This window comes from Ambystoma mexicanum, chromosome 2q (genome assembly GCF_040938575.1).
Source record: "Ambystoma mexicanum isolate Mex_15411 chromosome 2q, UKY_AmexF1_1, whole genome shotgun sequence".
Classification (NCBI taxonomy): domain Eukaryota; kingdom Metazoa; phylum Chordata; class Amphibia; order Caudata; family Ambystomatidae; genus Ambystoma; species Ambystoma mexicanum.
Genome location: NC_090924.1, coordinates 1,234,815,118 through 1,234,833,779, shown reverse-complemented (window position 1 = coordinate 1,234,833,779; position 18,662 = coordinate 1,234,815,118). Strand labels below are relative to the sequence as shown.

General features: G+C 42.5%; 1 protein-coding gene across 1 annotated transcript in view; it reads right to left on the bottom strand.

The window, feature by feature from the left end:
- Positions 1-18,662, bottom strand: part of THSD7A (thrombospondin type 1 domain containing 7A) — a 1,346,262-nt gene that overhangs the window by 75,455 nt on the left and 1,252,145 nt on the right. The window contains exons 16-17 of the mRNA XM_069648630.1: positions 15,259-15,412; positions 5,609-5,750 (exon numbers count right to left, since the gene is read on the bottom strand). Coding sequence (XP_069504731.1) covers positions 5,609-5,750; positions 15,259-15,412 — 296 coding nt within the window. The remainder of the gene's footprint in view (positions 1-5,608; positions 5,751-15,258; positions 15,413-18,662) is intronic.

Below are 18,662 nucleotides of genomic sequence, written 5' to 3'. Positions count from 1 at the left end.
CGTTAGGTCTACAAAATCTACATATATTTTTTTGCTCTTATCTCTTTCGGTCCTGGCTTTCAATAAATTGAGGAAGAAGGTGTTGAAAGTAGTCCCAATACCTTTAAAAAAACCAGGCTGCCAAATATCACGATGTCCTGAACTGTTTGACCAGTTGACCAATGATTTTAAGATCCATGAGGCAATGAGGCAAAAATCTTTCCTGGCACATCCAACAGTGCAATTGGATGATGATTATCCTGTTTGATTGGAATTGTTGTTTGGCTGCCTAGTTGGTTGGGATGTTGAGGAGTGGCAGTTTCCTCTGTATTACTATAGTGGTATGTGTATCTGGCTAATGCAGGCATATTTGCCCTACATGTTTGCCCAGACCTGGGGTTAGCAAAGTTTAGGTTAAAGGATTCTGGTCCCTCTCTGCCCTCCTGTGTGGGATCCTTACCTACCTAAGTTCCCTCTGTGAACTAGCGGTATGTGGGCATGGTGGTGGGGGGCGTCCACCCTCCCTCTAGTTAGGGAAGTTTAGGTAGGGGTCATGGGTTCCTCCCTGGGATTCTTGTTTCCCAACAGGTCTATGCTTCCTAGTCATTTCCTTCTGGTTCTCAAAATGAGAGACAATGAGAAAAGGCCTGGGTTTTAAATAGTGGTACAAGGGGGCAAAGAGAATGAAATAAGTCAAGGACCGGTGTGCCGAGACAATTGCAAGTATATGCATATTTACATAGCTTGGTTATATACAGGTATTTAAAAATTAGTGATTTAGTGGAGTCAATGAGGAATGGGCAGGATTTAGGTGGTCTAAGGGTGGAAGGGATTTTCATGGAAAGAGGGCTTTGGGCTTTTCACTAAAGATCTGGAGTAAGATTGGTAGGCAAAGACCACGATCAATCCCTAAGATTGTCCACATAGAAGGAATTGGCCTTTTCTTCCCGCTCATGATGGCTCAGAATGACAATTTGTTGTTGACATATGAAAGTCACAATAGTCTTGAATTGCATGAAATGACAGACTCCCAAACACTGAAAAATAAACTAGTCTATGACACTACATCTGAATATTTTAATGGTAATGAAAAAATGCCCTAGCTTTCCAGATTGGCTTGCTTATTATGTTCACTCATTTTGAATTTCCCAGACTGAAATGTTTGCATTGCACGAAAAATGCCAATGGGTTTACTGTGAGCACGTTTGGGAAGTGTGCACATAGCTGTGACAAATGAAGAATCTGGAGGGGTCTGTTTTTCTATGATGACATGACAGGAGTTGTAGAGCAGCCGATACTTATTATAGGAAAGACGGGAAGTGAAGGTGTGCCTGAAGATCCGGCAGTGTAATGGTTAAACGCCTTAAGCTGCAGGGTTTGTGAATGAAGTAGAAAGTAGAAAGAAAGAGAGAGAGATAGAGAGCGAGAGACCGAGAGAGAGAGACTCAGAGAAAAAAAGTAACATGAGGGCATCCACAAATCACAACTCAGTAATTAAAAGGCTGCTGAATGTTAAGAATAGTGAAGGCATCCTGTGGCAGCCTCAGACATGGAAGACTTGCCAGGAATTGAGGTGGTAGGATGATGAGGCGGAGGTGAAAGAATGCCAAGGATATGAAAAGAGGGTGCGGATGTTGCAGATGCAGAGAAGAGGAACAACCCACAACATGATTAGTGGATTAAGGATCCCAGCAAAAGAGACAGCAGGGACTTCTTTGAGGAAACAATGAGATGCACTCTGAGAGGGGTGGTCCAAATACCCAGTGACAACATAAGTAGGCCCGAAACAACCACTATTCATTTTTGTTGCAAGATATAAGATGTGGTTCATAGACCGAGTGACAGTCTAAGAGAGTGAAGAGCGACTTGAATTGATAATTCAAAACAGTATTAAGAAGACCCAGTGACATCCTAAAAAAGATTATAGGTATGGAGTGTCAATTGAGTTACATGCTTGGACGTGTGGGTCAAAGATCCATCAAAATTCTAAGCTAGAGTGAGAACGACCTTGAATTGCATATCCAGAAATATGGTCCATGGACACACAGACAACCCAAACCAAGAGACAGAGGAGCCATTTACAATTTTCATTTATGGTGCACCAAAGACCCAGTGACAGTTTAAGAAGGACTGATAAAATATAGACTACGTTTAGTTGCATGCTGTGAAGTGTTTCCAAAATAACCAACAACATTCGAAAAATGAATTGCCAAAATAATTTCATGCTGGTAAGTATCTTTCTGACACCCAGTGACAACCAATCTAAGAGAGCATGAGAAGTTATTTGAATTTCATAGTGCAAAATGTGGTTGCAAGGCTTAGAGACTATCTAAGAAACACTGAAAAAATATAGTTAAAGGTGAAAAAAACACTCGCTCTCCATGCTTGGCCAGTAAAGTTCACAATAATTGTCCAGATACTAATTCCATGAATCGACCTCTTAATATCATACAGACAGAGAAATAGAGACATAACTCGTACTTCTAAAATATTCTGATAACATTTCAGTGAAGAGACAAATATACAAGTGTTTAAAAAAGATCAATAGACCAAGATGTGGTGCAAAATAGTTTGCTAACAATATTTGGTTCATTAGATTCTCATACGTCGAGCAGAGGGTTTGCTCACAACCCCAACGACTATACCCATAATACAGAGTCCCTGTGACCTGTTGCTCCCAGGTCAAGTAAATGCTCCCAGGTCAAGTAAATTAATTCATGGGCCTGATTAATTATTTTTTGTCTACAGAGCCATGCTTGATGAACATAACGAGCAGTACAAATCACTGTGCTTGGGCTTGTGTTCTCTTTGCAAAATTGTCCCTTTTGGGAGATTTTATGGTTTACAGACCTCTTCAATGTCAAGCTAAAATTGGCCCTCTGTGGTTGGCTCTTCACAGTTCTGGGTGTCTACATTAAGCTGATTTAGTTGGTTATCTAGGAATCCACTATATAACCCCTGAGAAATGGTTCTCCCATGTCAAGGCTGGAATACAGCAATGCTGTGTCGTGTCCCCATTTACTTCTTTCCTCGTTATCATTTTCCAGTATGTTACAGTATCACCTTCTAGATGTGCTTGAGTAAGTTGTGTCCACTTGGCTTTAACATGGGACTCCTTTTTGACGCTATTAGCTTTTTGTACTCATGTCTCGAATGATGTAGTAAGGTCTCATCTATGCCATGGCCCGAGGTTAAACACATCTCTATCTTTTTCTTTGTCTCACGACATTCCTTGTCATACCAAATGTCCTTTATTATTGGTTTCTTTTTGACCTTTCTAGCTGACCTGGTAGTATAAGGTGTTATACTGATTTTGTCATATTCTAGAAGAACTACTTTATCGGCGACCTCATCTCTGCACATTTCAGTTATGTTATCCAGGGCTGCACTATATATATGTGGCTTCAGGTCCTGTTCTATAATCTTTGAATATTTAACTGTTTTATGGGCATGCCCACTCAACACAATATGGCTCACCCTGGGTGAGACCAATTCATATCTAGAGGGATCCTTGTAATGTCTGAGGGTGATTCCAAGCGGCCTGTGGTCACTATTGGATCTACTCATGACCTCAAAGCAATTAATACTGCTCCATTTTGTTTGCTGAAATTAGGAAATAATCAATTGTAGATGAACCGGTTGGACCAGAATAGGTCATACTAGCTGGTTTATCAGTTAAGAAACGGTCATTTCATGCCCTCAATTGCAAACTATAAAAAATGTGGGCCGTTTCAATCTGTTTGCAGTGGACCCTTCTAGGTGTATTAGCCACCATGGAAGGTATATCCCAGGCAGCATCTTGGTCGTCCAATAACCCAGGTAGTTTGTTAATGGGTTCAGCTGCAGACTGAAGTCTCCCCCACCATCATGCATGAGTTTAGCTGATTAAACAATTCCTCACTCATTGACAGGTTGCGAGTTTACTGTATGGTGGTCGACCCTGAATGTAAAGATGGTCTGTTATATACATTAAACAAGCAAACAGACAACCCCCCCACCCCCAGGGAGTGCATTGCCAGATGCAGAAACTCATCTGTGCCAATGCATTTTTCAATTATTTTCCAATCCAAGGTCGTGTGCAACCAAGTTATTAGGCCACTACGTGGCAGTATATTTAGAAGCAGAAGTTATGTCTGAATACTTACGCATGTACATAGGTATATTTACAAATAGGCCCTACTCACTCTGGCTGCAAAAAGAAAGATCACTACGCAGTTGCCTGAGCTTTGAAAGTAACACAGACACGTAACATGGTACAGTACTCCTGACTAGGAAAAAATTAGTTAACCAAAACACTATTGCACTGAATCGGTGTAAGAAAACTAGAAATCAGCCGATTAATCCACATGTCATGCCAACCACAAAATCAGCTCTATGACAACTCTGTAGCAATGGTATTAGTGACATTTTGGTGGCTGAGCCACCAAAATCTGCCAAAACTAAAAATGCTTATAGTTTACACATAAGCTATCATTCTTGCAACACTAAAAAACACACGTGAATTAGACCGTTGGTCGTAAGGAAAATCAATGGTATATCATTTGGTTAAAAAGACATAGCTACCTACCAACATCAAAAACATACCCTCGAGCCCTAGTAATCCATAGAAATTATCGAAATTAAAATAATAAATGGAGAAATTACCACATTTAAAACAAAATGTGGGGACATTTTACTAAAATAAAGGTGTAGGGTGTGGTAAGGGTAATAGTTAAGGAGGTGGGAGAGGGGTCGCAGGGGGTCTCCTCCCGAATTAGATTTTTTTTTTTAATTGGTCATTTCTCCATTTGATCATTTCATGGTAATCCCCAGCCCTACACTACAAATATCACACTATTATTTCAAGCGTACATCAGTAAAATCCAGATGGTCCAGAGCAACCTTCTAATTAGTGGAGTCATGCAATGAAGGGTCAGGTGGCCCTGCCGTTATGAAGTTCTGCAAGCTGCTTACAGTGTTCAGCTAGCAATAATACATAAGGTAATGGTAGATGTCAGTAAATACAAGCAAAGAAAGCTACAAACATTCCTTATGAACACTTAAAAAGCACTGTTACACATGGAGGCAGACCCCATAAAACCAGGCAAACATTCACCATTAAAACAATGGCACCTGGGGCCAGGCTACAGACACTATGCACCTGTACAAGTGTGCACGGTATTAGCACTAGGGAAAAGTTTTCCCTGTTTCTAAAAACACTGGGAAATGTTAGAAAACCTTTGCACCATGACAAGTACAGTTTGTCATGGTATAAGCACAAGGGCAAAAATTGCCGTAGCGCCAAAAAGATACATTTTCAATGCATGTTTGCACCAGGGAAAAGTTTGCCGTAGTACTAATTCCAATCCGTATTAGCACAAGGGAAAACTGTGCCCAGGTGCACAAAATGCATTGGAATTGTAACTTTTTTGCACAATTTTTGCCCTGGTGCATATAACATGCTAAACTGCACTTGTGATGGTGTAAAGATTTTGTAATATGTCTCCCTGTTTTTAGAAATAGAGCAAACTATGCCCTAGTACTTATACCGTGCAAACTTGCACTTGCATCGGTGCAAAGTTTCTGTTATCTGGTCCCTGTAGTGAAAACATAGATCGCTGCATTGCGGAGGCTCTTCGTGTATTTTTACCTGTCAGATTGTAATCGTAGTGGTAGCAGTTTTTGTTAAGGCTGCAGGGCTCCGATTCAATGGCCACGTGGCAGGATTTTCCTTCGTCTGGTTGTCTTATGGGAACAGCCGTCCTTTCGCGGAAGCTACTACCATTGCAGGGCTGGTTACAAACATAAAACACATATTGTGTGACCAAGGTGTGACAGTCATTATATAAAACATACTGCATTGAAATGATTGTATTTGCATAATACAAATGCTATCCAGTAGTGGTTGGTTACATTGGGCGAGGGGGTGGCGCCCCCTGCCCCCATTGTGCACGCATAACTCACCAGCATGCCTGTTAAGGGGAATAGTGAGGGAGTACTCATTAAATTTATGATCCAGACCTTGCATAGTTGCAGGCATGGTGCACAGGCGCGTGTCCATGTGCCATACAATGTTCTTGAGTTATCTGCAGAGAGCCTTTGAGCTCCACACAGATAGCGAAAATCTCGGGAGATTAGACTGCTGGCTGGGCGGAAGCGGTTTGGCCCCGCTAGCAGGCGTTACTGTGCAAAAAGCACAGTCTATTCTGAGATTGAGTCCTGCATACATTTAATTGGCTGTTTCACAGCCAATGAAATGTGTATCCTTGGGGCGGGCGGGCGTAGCACATGCACTGCAGGGAGGAGCCACAAGCAGCTGAAGCTGAACCGTCACGTGCTGCGGAACCATCAGCCTGCAGGTAAGTTGAGCATTCGACTGGGCCTCACTTCCGCATTGTGCCTGACAATTCCTTTCCCCTATCTCTGCCCTAGAGTCCGTCTGAGCCAGGCAAGGGCACAATGAGAAAGTGAGGTCCAGAGAGATGATGTGGACATCTGATCTGATAACGCATCCTGTGAAACGATCATCGAATATAATTGCTGCCAAAACGTATGTTACCTTTTCAGGGAGAGAGAAACGTGGCAGCCACTGTGAGTTTCTTCGTCTGACATGTTAGCATACGCCTTCACAGCAAGGATTGAACACCTCTTTGTATCAAACACTATTATAGGTGTGGCGGTGGTGTCCACACTATTCTTGTGCTGATGCCAAAACAGCTCCACTATGAGTCTAGTTAGTGGAGATGTTTGTGTGGTTCGTGCCACAACGTATTAGATCACCTAAATATGTTGTATATTGTGAGCATCAGCCTCACTGTAATAAAACATGGCTTTATTAATTGCAGCAAATAATGCTGAGTCATGGACAAGAATAACCCCATATCAGCTTTTACCGTGGACCAAAAACAATGTGCTAACTAACTGAAAGAGTTTGAAGGCACTTCTGGCTGCCCTGCAGGAACAGTGCACCACCATGAGTTTGGCAGCATTGTTACTGCAAGACAGACAGAAGCACTCAATAATAATTAGGCTTTTATATAGCGCTACAAACCCTCAGGTATCTGAGCGCTGCTTATTATTACCCACGGTGTGTGGTGCTCATTTATCGACCTCGGAAGGATGAAAGGCTGAGTTTGTCCCCGCCGGGATTCGAACCTGCGTTAACAGGCTCTGCACGGGTGTCAAAGCGGGCGCTCTACTCGCTGTGCCACTTGACCGGCTGATCGTAATCTCAACTTACGTGACACCTTCAAATGTACTGAGCCTGCCTCTGAGTGCTGCCCTTTCAGAACAGTAGATCAACTCCAGGGGAAGAAGGAACCCTGCCCCTTCAAATTAAAATAGGGTGAAGGGGGCAGGGGATGGTGGCATCTAGAAAATCAGAACACTCGTGTATTTTGTATCTGCAAAGTTGATCGAACAACATGCTGTAGTGTGATTAACTTGTTCAGTAAATTAAATGCTCAACTCTGACGTGTCAGAATGGACTCAGCATGGCCACATCAGCTTGCTTCCTTCTGGGATTGTTACATTTAGTGCTGCTACTTTTGGTAGCAATAACAATAATTGTTACAGTGCATAGAAGCAGGAGGAATCGAGCATGGAGGAGCTACGCATCAAAATGTGACATATCAAACTCTAGGCCACAGTAACATCAAAGAATGCGTTGCTTTGGAATGCCCAAAATGATATACCACAGTGGTTCTAGGTAAGAAGCACTGGGTCAGGGGTGTCAAGTCTGCCCGTCTTGTATGGCCAAACTACACTCTCCAGCAGTACCTGTGTGAATATAGCACATTAGCGAAAGCCAAAACACATGATGAGAACGACTTTTTTTTGTAGTTCAAAGTTGATACTGCAACTCACATTAACTGCAAGTGTGCACATTTAAGCTGACTATAGTGCACAAGTAGGGAACTCATCCCTTTCTGGTGCTTCTCATTGTTTCTGTGTTTGGCATGGGCCCCGTGACAAACTTCCTGCTGCAATGCAGCGGTGGCCAAGAGGCAAAATGAAAGGGGCAGCCTTCCCTGGCCCCTCCCAAGCACGTGAGAGAAAATGATGTACCTAGGATCACACATTTTAGCAGAACTGGGTTTTGAGGTCTGTCTACAATTTAGGAATGTGACCATTTTCTCCTTTCTAGTTTGTTCAAATGTGTTTTAAGTGTGTCTTTCAATGGCTAACTTCTATGGCATGTGTACACTTCACATAGCAAACCAACCCCATAAATGTATACATCCTTAAGGAAATATGTTAAGCAAAACCAGTTGTAGCTGTAGTGTGTCCCCATTATGAAGAGAAAACAAGAAATATGAGAAAGCAAAATAATGTTAGCCTAAATCTCTGACGTTTACAATTGTACCTTTAAGCCTTTTTATCCTACTCCTTGTCCAAACTCAATAATTTCCTTTTTCCAAATACTCTGTAGTATGAGCACTCTGCTTAGTCACAAATGGATTGTCACTCTGTGATATCCACTTTGAGCAACCGAAACAATGGTGTAGCAATCTTGCATTAGAGATACTGTTGGGTGTCCTGACCCACGTTTGAGCTATCATGCTGCAACATTTGGTGCTGTGGGCTTAGAAAATCCAAGATGGCCAAAAAGCCCACAAGTGCGCCAGAATCCAGGAGAACCACGCAGTTTGTGCGCACACCAAAATGGTTACCTAACTTGCCACCCACTAGTGTAAAGAAAGATCTTTGTTAACAAAATCCACTGTTACTGATGTCAAAAAGTTGCTGAAACCGTGACTCATTGGACCACTTTAAAGATTCAACCCTTTTGTGGGGTTCCACATAACCATCTTACTGTAAGGAGCCCCATCAAAACAATGTTAAGCAAGGATTTACTACCATGTAAGAACCATTCCTGTTTGGAATGCATTAATCCAAGAAAAATCCCAAAAATGGTTGCATTACCAGTACTCACCACTATCAGAAAGCCGGCGTTTTAAAACAACACCAGACTCTTTTGTGTAAAACTGAATAAATGAACCCAAAGCAGGCCAAAGAAAGACTTACTGAGAGGTGGATACAATGTAAAGTTATATTCTGAAGTGACTTGAAGGTTTATAACAAGACTGGCTGAGCTGTGGATTTCAGCAGTTTAAGTAAATTTGGACTGAAAGACACTAAAAACCTAAATGTTTAAAAGAAATGAGTGACCTACTTTTGAGTGTCACATAGGTTGCAATTGTTTAAATGTCATAGTTTTAAACTTAGAATCAGCATTCTAGCTGCATATGTAAAAATGGTTAATTTTATTTGAATGCAGAAAACTGGGTAACTAAAAGTGACATTAGCTGGGGCCTGGCTTAAGGAACTGGATTCTGCTTGACAACTTCCCCCCAATTGGAGTGAAACTGGATCCACAGCAGTTCCCAGGCCTAGCTGCCTTTTGCTGTTCCCACCAAAAGGGATATGACACTTCTCTGATTGAATTACCAAGGGACTGCTAGAGACTAAACATAGGACCCAGGCAGAGGGTTTATTGAAGTGGCCATAAATGGCTTCCTCTTGGCAGAAACTGGGAGGGGGAGAAACTGGAGACAGAGGCTGAGCTTGAAGAAAGTGGAAGGACTGGTTTCTGTACCATGTGACCTGAAAAGACACACCCCTGTAGCCAGAACATGGTTTTAGAAAAAGATGAATAACTCATAGTACGGACTTGTCATAATTATTTAAATGATACCATAATTCTTGTGATTTTTCTGCCCACATTTTAAGAGGTTTTTAGAACCGGTGGCATGATCTGGGGGCAAGCTAGCAGTTAAGAGGGTATTACTTAAAATGTATGCATGTTAAAAGTCTGATACTTCATCAATTAATGCCTGCATGCCTTGCACACATTTGGGTAAATTTGAGTAAGAATCTGATATTGGTAACCTGACCAAAAAGTGAAATATGTTGCCATTTCTCGATGCAAGCTCTCAGGAAGAGCAGATTTGGACAGGGTATATCTCAGGTGATATGTGATGGGTGCATGTAATTTCAAACCACTGTGTATCTATGAAGTGTGCATTTTGATCAAATATAGATTTTGTGGGCAAACTGACCAGGGGAGGATCCTCTGACCCATAAAACCTACAGCATCACTCTGACTCACAGTTCCTTCCCCAATCATGGGAGAGGGGAGAATTGGGCCAATCTGCAGTTGAGAGAGGGGCTGGCTAGTGATGCTGCACACACACCCACTTTCAAAACACATAAAAGCAGACAGTCAGGACAGATAGGGACATTCTATTCCATCTACTGCGGGACGCTCTGCCGGGAAAATCCATACTTTACCTCCATCAACCTCCAGAGAGCCAACATAGAGACTTCAATCTATCCACCTTCAGAGACCAAGACTTTACTTCAGAATTTGTAGCAGAGAGGTCAACTACAAGCTAAATCCCTCTTTAGCAGGCCTCAAATCATTGCCATTATCACAGCCAGGCGAGCTGTTTGAATTCTTTGCAAGAACTCTTGCCATTTGCCAGAGAGCAGTGTTGTATCCAGAGAGAGACCAGCTGAACCGGAGACCGCTGTATCCGGACCCACAGACCTGATCAGAACCAGAGACCCAGACCAGACCAGAAGAGTAGAGCTGACCCCGACGCTGTGCGCAGAGACCGTCCGTGGCGAGTGAAGAAAACCTGACCAGATCCGTGGCGATGCCCATTTATTTCAAAATATATTGTGAGTACCTAGCAGAACTGTGCAGAACCAATCTCTTAGTTAAAATAATATAATTCAATCTATTTTAATCTAACCAGAACTGTCTCCTAACTGTCACCTGTCATTTGCAAAGCTGTCACCTGTCATTTCTAGTTGCTAGCTGTCACTTGTCACTTTGAACTTTAAAATTTCAAATCTGAAAAACGACCTTTACCATATCGCTCATATCTCCGTGACCGTTTGTCTTAGAGACTTGCAGTAACTTTCCTCTGAAAGCTGGGAATCTTGGCTTTTCGACGAACCTAGCACCGCATTCCTATTCCCCTACACTTTTGCCGCAATCGCGAAAAACGCACTCGCGAATTTTACCGCGATTTGCAAATTTCTCCACATGTGAAAACAGCAGCTTCCTTGCTTTCCTTGCTAAAAATTCGTTTGCCTCTTAAGAACCATCCCTGAATCATTGCTAGAGTGAGCCTGGACTAATATTAACTAGATACCACTCACCCTGAACCTCCAGAGGGAATTAAAATCATTTTAGCACATTTTCCAATATATTGCTATCACATATAAAAGCATTTTGGGCCTGTGTTTCAAACTTCTGTAGTCTAAGCTTGCTGGGGTGAACTGAATTACATTTGATTTCATTTCTGAGAACTGTGTGCTTTCCTTCCATTTCCTTGCATTGCATAAAGGGGGGGGTGAATTGCCAGAGAAAAGTGATTACATTGTTTTGTTGAAATCATATTGAGTATTTTCTGTATTGCATTTTTCATTCAACATTACATCCATCTGAACTTATATAAAGTATTCTCTACCACCTTATTCTTCTGTTCCTATTCACAAGAGTGCTAGTGCCAGACTATCCATTATTGATTACTGCTCAGATTAAGTGTGATATTCAATTATTAATTATTATAAAGTGTGATATATATATCGATTGTTTAAATTATCAAATAAACCTTTTAACTTGCAAAACAGAACTACTTCTTGGCTCAGTGGGGTCAGGGGGATTCCAAGAGAGGGGTGTTATATAGGGGTAGTCATCCAGAACGCATGAACTGGACGTAAAGATATATCAATAAGGGTTTTCATTCAGTATTCTAGACTAGGCGTTGACTTAGCTGTAGTGTTGAATTGAATCCTCTTACAATACAAAGAATACTGGGGCTCATTACAAGTTTGCCGGTACCATGGCAGTCCATTAGCCAGAATACCAGCAAACTGAAATACCGATACCAGCACTCAGTCCAGCAGTATTACCGCCAGATTACGAGTGCCGGTTGTAAATCCCCATTCAATGCCGTTCCATTTGATTCCATGCGAGGTTTTGCTGGTAATGCCAGCGGTTTTGCTGGTAAGCTCTTAGCTGGAGGTAATTCAGTTACCTCATCTGCAAACCTGTAGTTGGCTGGTGCGGAAACCTACCAGTATACGTTAATACCGGCACATTAATTCCACACCGGCCAACTTATAATGAGCCCCATTGTAATAATGAAGTGATAAGCGAGTAATATTTTGACTTACAGTTTCTGCTCTTTTAGATAATGACTAAAAGTCCTCATTATTAGAAGGCCAGATCGTTTTTAGGCATTGTTTATTTGGAATTGGGAAGCAAAATTGCAAGTTTGGGATGCATTTTTCCCAAATTTTGTCAAGGGAGCTCCTGATCCCACTGCAGCGGGTTGAGCTCACTCACAAATATGGCCTCCAAAATGTATGCCCCACCATCTTTTATAGTCGCCAGTCACCACTAACGCTATCTATATGGAATGTAATGCTGTATTGAAATAGAAACATGTGCAGTTGACATCTTTGTTATTGGCTAGCTTTTAAAACCACACCTGCCTTTTCACAGTATATTTTTGCTTTGCTGTCTTAACTGGACGTGTGCCGATATTCCGAATTTCACCACCCACCAAGCCTTTCTAATGAGTCTTTATTTGGAGAAAAAGTACCTGCTCTTAGATGGGGTAAAGCAGGTTCTCCATTCCTTCCCAAATGGTGTATTGATTAACACAATGGGGTGGTGTCACTTAAATTACAACATAATGTAAATCATGCACATGAGCACTGAACACTTAAAGTGACAGTGATGCGTGCCAATCACATCAGATGTGTTAGTTGCCACAAGTCTACGAATTTCCATCCCAACCATTGCCAGCTGACCAGTCACCGTTTTTTATGGTCTTGGCAGTCAGTAGGAAGGCACTCTGTAGGGGTGCCTGGATTGTCCGCGGTTACCATAAGAACGTTAACAAGCTCTGAATCCTTATTCTAAAAATCTGGCAGTAGCAATCAGGCAGTGGCCATGATTAGCTCCAAGTTCTAACATCTGAGCGATGGTTATGATATGGCATTTATAACGCGCCTATACACAAGTGTTTCAAGGCGCGATGCAGCAAGGTAGGGGGAACAGAGGGCGGACAGAGACAGCAATCCTACCAGGCACAGTGCCATTCATATCGTGCAAGTGCAGAGGAAGGGGGAGGAGGAGAAGTGCAGAGTTGACAGTGCAGTACAAGGGGTAATAGAATAAATAAAACAATAAGAGAAGTAGGGCCAGCTGGAGGCAAGTGCAAGGATACATGCAGACATCAGGTGTAAAGTGCTGGAGGGGGTCTGCAGGGATACAGAAACAGTCCCCAAGTGCAGGGGTTGCCAGGGAGGCAGAGCAGGTCTTTAGCTGCTGGGGGAGGGGAGTTGGGCACGAGATCAGGGGGTGGCCAGGTTACCAGGACAGTTTCAGCCAGGAATTCAGCAAGGGAGAGGAGGAGAGAAAGCAGAAGCAAAGGGGAAGGTTTTGAGGTGCATCCGGAACTGGAGATGGTTCTCCTCAAGTTTCAAGGATGCAGGGACGCTGTTCCAGAGGGAAGCCCCAGCCGAAGTAGAGATCTACCACCAACTTGTTGCTTGGAGAAGCGACTGACCCTGAGGGAGCTGGAGGCGGATGAGTGAAGAGCTCGAGAAGAAAGGCATTTACGAAGAGAGAGTTGAAGGTATTGAGGCCCTAGGCCCCAGAAGGCCTTGTGGACAATGCAGAGGGTTTTGAACTTAATCCTGGGTTGCTGCAAGATAAGTCCTTACTGGAGTACAGCATATTGATACACGTATCATTCAAAGATGATCCGCCTCTTAGCCATTGTGATATTTCAAAGCTGGAAGAGTGAACCCCAAAGTATACTTTCCAACATGATCTATTGCAATCTGTAGTTGTTCAACCAGCCCTTGTTTTTCATTGGCATTCCGGGACTTTTAGTTCTGCTTTTCCAATTGTAAAACTCTGCCTAGAAGTCCCAGAATGCAAAGAAATATACCAGGACAGGATAAGCACTTACAGGTTTGAATGGACCATGTTGACAAACACTGTCCTGAAATCTATAGCTCTAACCATGTCGCAGAAGTAGGATTTATGACCAGCGATCAATTGGATTACCAGGTGGAGGTGAATTTCCTGAACAGGTAAGAGGCCACTCTGCTAGTTTCTCCCCTTTGGCAGCTTTAAGGGGAATTACTTACTGCCTGCCCCAATTGTATGTGGTTGTCATTGTCAGCTGTGCTAACCAGTCGAATGAACGAGAACGGAAAAATCAGAAAGCATCCACCTTCCCAAAGCGTATTGGGCTAATGCCATGAATTTAGTCTCAGAGCCCACCAGAAAATAATGATTTTCAGTTATTACTCAACTAGACAATGAATAAATAGTAGCACCCAGGCAAGGGGTGCCAGCCTAGGTCAAGGAACGCAGGCTTCAATCGGCGATGAAAGCCTGCGTCCCATGCCGTCTGATGGCCGGCTTCCCCATCGCCATCTTCCCCCCACCCTACGTCCCTTTATATTATTTTTTTAAAAATTTCACAATCCCCCAACTTACCTTATTTTCGTACGGAGCCCCATTTCCCTATCCATGGCGGCCAACTTGGAAAAGTATTTTCCTGTGTTCAACTGGACGCGTACAGTGTCCCTTTGAATGAAAGAAAATACTTTTTTTTTAGCACCTCAGGTTACCGCTTTAGCAACCCAGAGTGCTAATAGCCTTGCATCGCTCAGGACGATAACTTAGGCTGCTGGGTTGTTACCGACCGTTCCAGCCCTTGGAATGGGGGATTAACGCCATATTAAACATATAGGTCAATGGTTCAACAAAGAAACCAGTAGAAATGACAACCCATTGTATCTATGAACACAAAGTAGGAAAGAACGGTCCAATGTTGCCAATGATCAATATGTCTATGTTAAGACAATTGAGGCCATGGTGCAGACACTGTGCATTGGTGCATGTGCATTTAACACCGGGAAAAACTTCACTGATGCATAAAAGCATATTTTTTCATTGCACGTTTCCACCAGTGGAAAAGGACGAGTACTAGGGCAAACACTGCCATAGTATGAACATGTTTGAAAGAATACATTTTTACAGTAGGGCAATTTGTACCCTTGTGATGACTGCCTTGGTACAATGATTCTGTAATGCCACACAATATTACTGGTCAATGCTACAGAACACCAGCCAAATAAAGTGAAATATAAAACACAATGCCTGGACAACTTTCAGTCTGAAAGCATTATTTATATACACAAACAACTATATTTCCTTTAGGATCACAGTAACAAGCGATCAGAAAACGTACTTACCATGGAGCACTTGGACCATTGACCCCATTCAGACATAACACAGTCCTCGGGGCATGGAAGTTTGCATATTCTGGATCCAAAAGGCATCTCCTCTGTGTCACACAGGTAATCTTCCACAGTGTCAGAAGGTCCATCAACAGTGTTTAGCATGCACCTTAAAAAAAATATGACAGCACAGTTATACAAAGTAAGTTATATGCACTGTTCTTTTAGTACATAGATAGCACTTTCATTTGTGTCTTTCCACTGCAATGAACTAAACTGTCCTGAAGTCACTTGAACAAGCCTATTTGGACATATTTTCTTTATATTTTGTAGAAATGCATTGACATTTTAGGAAACGATCACACAGCTGATTAGGGAACAATAAAATGGTAATCAGAGGTGGGCAAATTAGTTTGGGCAAGAGTCTAAACACCCACTTTTTGGGTATCTTGATTCACACACACCTTTCAAATCACCCATTCTTATGGAAAGGGTTGAGGGGATACAGGGTAAACGGTGAGGGGCCTAGAAGTAAGAACGGGTTACTGTAATCCTCCCCAGGCTGTACATCATTCCCCACTGCCCTAATGGGACCAGACATGCCCCCACACGGCATGCAGGTATAATGTTATACTTTCTTTCACAATGCAAATAAGCTAAACAATTCTTGGGATGCTGGTGGGTGGGTGATGGGGTCATGATGAACAGTACTGGGTGAGCGGGGCTGTTACACCCCCACAGAGTTGACCAGTGAAATTTCATGGCTCACCTTTGGGGGAGGGATACACTCACTCCTAATATTTAGTAGATGTTATATTAAATCAATTAGACAATAAACTGATCTGAAACCTAAACTATTGTACAACAGAATTCTACCTTCCTCTTTAGTTGAGTAACCTAAAACCTGTAAAAGAGGCAGGTCACACCAGGAATGTTTTCCAGGTATTTTATTGACTTGCTTGAAGACATAAGGCAAAGACCCCCAACACATACAACACCCAGGGCTTAACTGACAAAGCTTGAGCAATAACAGGATAAGAAGCTCTAATTCCAGAATGGGTTACCTCACAGGCCCATTCTAGAATGAGTCTACCTCACCCAGCCACAGTATTTTCCTCCTGTCAGATGCACTGCACATCTGATCATTTATATAACACACCCTCATCCCCTATAAAAAAAAACAGTTTCTTTGTTCCCAAAAGAAAAGGAATATTCAGAATGCAAATATAATTATTCACATAGGTATCATGTTGATCTATCTATTTATCTTGGCAACTCTAGACACATTCCAGATTTGACCACTTTCCAACCCCACAGCATTTCTGAAAACTCACACAACTCTAACAGGGTCAGTATAAAGAGGCTCTCCTTTCTTTGAGATCACAGCTCTTCTTATCCGAACCCAGTCACCGACTTCAATCACAGTTCTCTTTCTTGGATGCTTTTCATTAACCTTTTTTACCCATTTGTCCTTGCGAGCATCCATCCTTCTTCTCACAACGTCCGCAACCACATCCGTCTGTCTTGCTCTGCCCAGCCAGGCTGGCGACACTAAAGTGTTCGCCCTTTGGCCTCTCATAAGTTCAAAAGGGCTTACACCTGTTTCAAGACCTGGAGCCATCCGCAATGCATATAACCTTTCTCTCACAGCCACTTTCCTGTCTAGACCACAAGTATTCGCTCCTCGGATAGCTTCCATGATACATCGATTAACTCTTGTGACCATACCATTTACTTGGGGATAATATGCTCAATACCACACTTATCAAGATATTCTTGGAACAACTTCCCCGTAAATTGTGGACCATTATCTGTGAGAATACTCCTAGGTAGGCCCTCCCTCTCAAATACACCTTCCGAAAATTCTATGATACGGTGACATGTCACATCTCTCATGATCTTGAACTCCGCCCATCTTGAAAAGGTGTCAACCAGGGCAAGAATAAACCTTCCTCGACCCGCACCCATGTCAACCGGACCCAAAACATCCATCGCTAAATCCTGCCACACTCCCTCTGGTGTCCTTGCCTTTCCCATCGGCTGGGACACTGCCATCAAATTCTTTCCTGATTTGATACAATCAGTACATGCACCAATCACTTTCTCAATTTTGCGGTCTATCCCTGGCCACCAGTAATCTGCCTTTATTACTTCTTTGGTCTTACACACACCTAAATGACCTTGATGGGCAGATCTTATCAACCTTTCCCTCAGACATCCGGGAACAACCAATTTGTCCCACCGATACAATAACCCCTCCCTTGCTGACAGTTCAATCCTCACTTCCCGTAGTGATCTTTCCTCACCAGAAAGTAATCTCTTCTCAGGTCATTCCTCTTTTACAAAGGCTACAATGCGTTTCCACATTTTGTCAGATTCCAACACTCGAATACATTTTTGCCTTTGTATAATACCTTCCACTGTAGCAAAAACCATTTCACTCTCGCCACACACGTTGCTGCCTCCCTCATTTTTGCAGTTTTCCAGCTTTACCCTAGATGCGTGATCAGCTTGCACATTCTCTTTTCCAGCCACCACCTCTATATTAAATTTATGGCATTGTAATCTTGTTACCCAACATGCAACTCTCCTTGAAACTTTGTCAAGGCCTTTACTGTCAAATATTGACTTAAGTGGCTTATGATCAGTTCTTAATGTAAACTCCTGACCACATACAAAATTCTTTCATTTCTCTATGCCCCAATGGCATGCCAAAGCTTCTTTTTCCAGAACTGAATAATTAAGTTCTGCACCTTTCAACATGCGAGAGGCGTGCATTACGACCACCTCTGAGCCATCAACATCGGGCTGTAACATCACAACACCTATGCCTGTATCGCTGGTGTCAACAGAATGAATAGTCCTCTTCCTCGTGTCAAACATTGCTAAAGGTTTCACCATATCAATCTTCCTTTTAATTTCTTCGAATCCTCTCTCACACTCCCTGTTCCAGTCAAAATCAACACCCTTTCTTAACAACGCCCTTAAACTAGTTATACAATCAGCATAGTTCTCAACAAAACGGTGGTAAAATTCAATAGTACCCAGAAACTACCTTAATTTTGCCTTATTCTTTGGTGGTTGTGTTTTCATAATGGAATCCACCAAATCCCTTTTTGGTTTGAGTCCTTGCTCTGATATCTCATGACCCAGATATCCTACAACCCGAGTCATGAAAACACACTTTTCTCCACGCAACGTTATACCTCTCGCCTTGAAAATTCCCAGGACAACATCAAGCCTTTCTTTCAATTCTACCTCATCCTTTCCACATATGAGGACATCATCTGGGAAACACCATACTCCACTGACATCCCTTAACAACTTGTCCATCACTTTTTGAAACACAGAGGATGCCGATATCAATTCAAAAGGCATGCGCCGAAATTGATATATTCCCTCATATGTGATAAATGCAG